Raw genomic sequence first — 3,432 nt, forward strand, 5'->3', positions numbered from 1 at the left:
GAGTCTCCTCCCGAGGCAATACCTCCAATGATGATATTGATGGTTCCAGCAGTGGGTTGACCATCCCTCTTTGCCTCAGGGTCTTTTTCCCTGCCACGATCATTCCTCGGGCGTTTGTCGTTACCGACGTAGGAGCTCAGGAGTCCTCTTTTAATAAGGGCTTCAATCTCCCGTTGCAGGGCCTTACAGTTCTCCGTGGTATGCCCGTGATCCCGATGGAACTCACAGTACTTGTTCATGTCCCTGGATTCGGGTGGTGACCTCATTCTGACAGGCCATTTCAGTTCCTTCATATCCTTGATCTCCATCAATATATTGGTCTTTGACGTATTTAAACGCGTGAACGGCGTCGGGGGAACCTCCTGTCTCTGTTTTTTCCGATGCTGTTCTTCACGAGGGTTCGGGTCATGCTGTCTTTTATGCTCGACCCTGTCATGGGATGGTCCAACCTTTCTCGGGTTCAGTGTTTCCTCCATATTTATGTACTTCTCGGCTCGGGTAAGAAGCTCGGTCACTGTCTTTGACGGAGTTTTGGATAAAGACATCTTGAAGGCCTCACACTTTATGGCATATGTGAGGGCAGAAACCGCTGCAGTTATGTGTAGGTCGGGAATCTGAAGTCTTTCCTTGTTGAACCTGGTCATGAAGTCACGTAAGGTCTCATTTTGCCCCTGTCTAAGGTGCATGAGGGAAGCCGCTGTCTTCCTGATGCGTTTGCTGCTTGCGAAGAAAGCGGAGAACTTGTCCGCCAAATCCGAGAATGAGGTTGTGGAGTTGGACTCTAAGGTTGAGAACCAATCCCTAGCGGCATTCGTCAAGGTTTGCGGGAAGGCCTTGCACATCACCTGATCTGGTGCGACCTGTAAATTCATGACGTCCGTGTATATGTTCAGATGATTGATTGGATCGGTGGTCCCATCATACTCTTTGATACTAGGATACTTAAATCTGTCCGGCAAGGGGAATGTTAATATCTCGAGAGTAAATGGAGTATTGGGACTGAATCTTGTCGTCCCTTTATTGCCCTGAAGTAGGCTCGCTGCAATTCCTTCTTGAATAATCCTAGCGAGTTCCCCGGACTCCATGGTCACTGATCTCGAGGCCGAGGTCACATGTGGTATACCTGAGGCCCCTGCTCCGCCATTGTCAGGGACATGAGCTCGAGCTCGAGCATCAGCCATAAAACCCCCCTGGGGTGCCGGTGTGGGTGATGGATGCGAATTTCTTTGACTTAGCAGCTGAGTCAGTGTGGCGACCTGTTGTCTGAGCTCTTCAAAGGCTCCAGCAGTGACGACTGCCGGCTGGGGCTCTGGCACTTCTGATGATTCCTCTTGAGGAACAGGGATATCCTCAGGAGGGGGTTGGTTTGGAGCGGATGAGCTTGCTGGTGGAAGACCTGAACATGTGTTTACCATGACTTTTGGTAGCCCTTCCCACAGACGGCGCCAATGATGCTACCAAAAATCGTACCTGTAGATTTTTCGAGCTTGATGACTGATGATGAGCACGAACGTGATCTTCCGATACCTGAAACAAAGGCAACGAGGTGTGTTCTCGTCGCCCCTCCGATGCTTAAGTCAGAAAGGGAAATATATGCGAGAGGCTATATGCTGAAGAACAATGAGAAAACGTAGCTGAATAATGGTTCAAGGTTCTGTATTTATAGTAGTAAGTGACATTCTCCTAATTGGACTCAACTAGTTGGATGTCCTCATCTGTTGGAGTCCTGAATGGTTAAGGAGTTGGTTGAATTCCAGAATTATGCGTGAGATAGGACTCTTGTGGGAGTTAAGATTCCTAATTGCGTAGGAATTCTAAAGTGTGAACAATCGTCAGCAGTAAGGAGGAGCACATTCCCGAGGACTATGCCCGAGGACACATGTTTGCAATATGCGAAGCATCATGGAGATGTGGTCGGGCCTTGTGTCTCGAGGACGAACATGCTCGAGGACACCACAGATGGATTTACAACTTTACCAAAATTAGTCCTCGGGATATACTGATCGGGGATATTGTAAAATGTCACCATCAGTATTAATAATATAATAATCATTTACTTAACTAACTACATTAACAAATTGTCAAGTGGGAGTACACTGAATTTGAGTGTGAGACCCGTGTTCGTGTGCTGAGCCACAAATTTGTTTCCTAAACACTTTTCTCAAACTTCAATTCAACTTTTATTCTGTGGTACCTAAAAACTAAGATATTATTACCACACGTTTTGCAATAATGTGTCCCGAAATATCCTACAAAAGTGGACCCCTTGTCATGCCAGCCTGGAATTTTGTCGTATCTTTCTTATATATTCCCCGCGTTCAATTCATAGGCAGTGACGCCCGGGTTTCCTTTCTTTGCTCTTACCACAAAATTATAAAAGCCTCTGTCATTTGCCCACTCCAAACTTAGCAACACCCTAGTAAGCAAAATAAACATTACATATATAATTCTCTTCACTGCTTCTTGATCATAATTTTCATGGATTCATTAGATTCATGTTCTGATCCAAATCCGTTCGGCGTTTCCGACATGCCTGAGATTACATCGTTGAAGGGACATTCTGACGAAGAGGTTATTTTGGCGTCGAGTCAGCCCAAGAAACGTACGGGGAGGAAGAAGTTCAAGGAAACTCGCCACCCGGTTTATCGAGGCATTAGACAGAGGAATTCAAACAAATGGGTATGCGAGTTACGCGAACCGAGCAATCAGAAAAGGATATGGCTAGGAACTCATCCTACTGCAGAAATGGCAGCACGTGCTCATGATGTTGCTGCATTAGCATTCAAAGGTCAGTTGGCATGCCTGAATTTCGCCGATTCTGTCTGGCGCTTGCCAGTGCCGGTTTCTAAAGAGGCCAAGGATATTCAGAAGGCAGCAATAGAGGCGGCAGAACTGTTCAGGCCGTTCGAGGGGGGTGGTGGTGGTGGGACAATAATGCAAGAAAATGAGATGAATTCTGAGGGGGTTTCAAGTGGCAACTTGACAACATTGGACACAACAAAAACACTATCAGATTGTGATATTTTTAATATGAACGAGGATTCAGAGACAAATATGGAAGGAGTTTTGCTGTCACCACAACCTCGTTTAGACTACAGTTTCGGTTGGGATGATTTGGAAAACAATGATGCTGAGATGGTGCTTTGGAGCTATTCTATTTGATGTCATAGTAGTTTTGGATAGTAAAGTGCGTAAAACACAAAAAATAAAGAAGCAAGATATAGTATATGTGTGTATTCCAGTTTGATTGAATAGAGACTAGGTGAGTCAAATTGATCTGGTATTTGGTTTTGAAGTCCAATAACCCAGACAGCTTACTATAAGAAAAAAAGTAAGAGGAAAAAATATCAAGCAGGTATGAGTGCAAGAACTTTGGATAGAATGCTTTGACTGTATTGATTTTCTTGTATTTTCCTTTGTACAGTTACAATA

At 45.0% G+C, this 3,432-nt stretch overlaps 2 protein-coding genes across 2 annotated transcripts in view; one reads left to right on the plus strand and one right to left on the minus strand.

Moving 5' to 3' along the window:
* LOC111408418 overlaps positions 1–1,181 on the minus strand; it is a 10,689-nt gene extending 9,508 nt beyond the window's left edge. The window contains exon 1 of the mRNA XM_023038180.1: positions 23–1,181. Within this exon, the coding sequence (XP_022893948.1) occupies positions 23–1,181 (1,159 nt within the window). The remainder of the gene's footprint in view (positions 1–22) is intronic.
* Positions 1,182–2,342: 1,161 nt separating this feature from the next.
* Positions 2,343–3,432, plus strand: LOC111407524 (dehydration-responsive element-binding protein 1E-like). Its single transcript, XM_023037060.1, has one exon. The coding sequence runs from the start codon at positions 2,479–2,481 to the stop codon at positions 3,160–3,162; it is 684 nt and encodes a 227-aa protein (XP_022892828.1). The 5' UTR covers positions 2,343–2,478; the 3' UTR covers positions 3,163–3,432.

Source organism: Olea europaea, chromosome 13 (assembly GCF_002742605.1).
Source record: "Olea europaea var. sylvestris chromosome 13, O_europaea_v1, whole genome shotgun sequence".
Classification (NCBI taxonomy): Eukaryota; Viridiplantae; Streptophyta; class Magnoliopsida; order Lamiales; family Oleaceae; genus Olea; species Olea europaea.

What these genes read in the sequence shown, in the direction of transcription:
- LOC111407524 (XM_023037060.1), top strand. Translation starts at nt 2,479, where the DNA reads ATGGATTCATTAGATTCATGTTCTGATCCAAATCCGTTCGGCGTTTCC.